Genomic DNA, 1,342 nt, shown 5'->3' with positions numbered 1-1,342 from the left:
CACTGGCCCATTCACCATATGGAGCAATAACTCAAGATAAGTCATAAGAACAAATCATGTAGAACTGTACTGCCTGGCCCACTGCATGCCCTCCATGCAAACCTTCTCCTTCTTAAACCCTAGCATTTTGCCTGAGAATTCTGAAGCAGTTTTGTTAAGGCAGGAGCCTGAACCACCTGCCAACTGCTAACTTTGGAAAATAAAGTCACTTTCCTTCCACTGTACCTCATCCTTGTTATTCAATTTTCCAAGTGGTGACTGGCTGAACCTGCATTTGGCTACACTAATAGGAAGACTGAACATTTACTGGAAAAAAAGGATAAAATTCTTTTGACAAAAATGTTTCGGGTAAAAGTCTTAAAAGGTTCTCTTGTGGATCATTACACAATTTATTTCTACATTGTGGGTAGTTATATTAAGTTGGTAGCTATCTTAAAATTAAATTGAAATCGTTTATCAGTTTATCCTTAGTTAATAAAATATTTCTTTAGAAATTGTTACAAAGTATTTACCAGCAAGCTTTTCCGTCATATCCTGTTTTGCTTTTCCATTTAAAAACTGAGCTTTTGTGCAAAATGGCTGTAGAAGTAAGTAATTGTCTAAAAAAAAAGAACACAAAGACATATGTTTAAAGAGTAATGAGCTCCTAGTTACTTTCCATTACATAACATTGAAAAGAAAAATAATCATTTCTAGGATGCAAATGTGTAACACTTTAAAAATCTACATAATCACTATTTAAAATTTTCTATAAAACTTTAACAGGCCAGGCATGGTCACTAGCACCTGTAATTCCAGCTACTTGGGAGGCTGACGTAAGAGGATCACTTGAGCCCAGGAGTCCAAGGCTGCATTGAGCTATGATTGCACCACTGCACCCCAACCTGGGTGACAGTGACGCTCTGTCTCTCAAAACCAACAAACCAAACAAAATCTTAACAGAGTAATATTCTTAAAGCAAATGAGAACTAAAAATACCTCACACAGTTTTAAAGGAGCTATCATGTGGTATTAAAAAAAAAAAAAAAGACAAAAACAAAAACAAAAAACTGCCTGAATCTCCTAGGCATCTTATTTCAAATAATGGCATAGTTTTATCAAAAAACAGAAAAAGCACCTGGGTGTGGTGGCTCACGCCTGTAATCCCAGCACTTTGGGAGGCCATGGTGGGAAGATCATGAGGTCAGGAGTTTGAGACCACCCTGGCCAACACGGTGAAACTCTGTCTCTATTAAAAATACAAAAATTAGCTGGGTGTGGTGGCATGTGCCTGTAATCCCAGCTACTTGGGAAGCTGAGGCAGGAGAATCACTTGAACCAGGGAGTCAGAGGTTGCAGTGAG

The 1,342-nt window shown here is 38.0% G+C and overlaps 1 protein-coding gene across 1 annotated transcript in view; it reads right to left on the bottom strand.

The window, feature by feature from the left end:
• Window positions 1–1,342, bottom strand: part of FAM179B (family with sequence similarity 179, member B) — a 164,925-nt gene that overhangs the window by 2,846 nt on the left and 160,737 nt on the right. The window contains exon 20 of the mRNA XM_011996232.1: window positions 513–599. Coding sequence (XP_011851622.1) covers window positions 513–599 — 87 coding nt within the window. The remainder of the gene's footprint in view (window positions 1–512; window positions 600–1,342) is intronic.

Source organism: Mandrillus leucophaeus, unplaced genomic scaffold, assembly GCF_000951045.1.
Source record: "Mandrillus leucophaeus isolate KB7577 unplaced genomic scaffold, Mleu.le_1.0 Scaffold505, whole genome shotgun sequence".
Classification (NCBI taxonomy): Eukaryota; Metazoa; Chordata; class Mammalia; order Primates; family Cercopithecidae; genus Mandrillus; species Mandrillus leucophaeus.
Note: the sequence above shows the minus strand (reverse complement) of the source record. Positions and strands in the feature narration are given on the sequence as shown.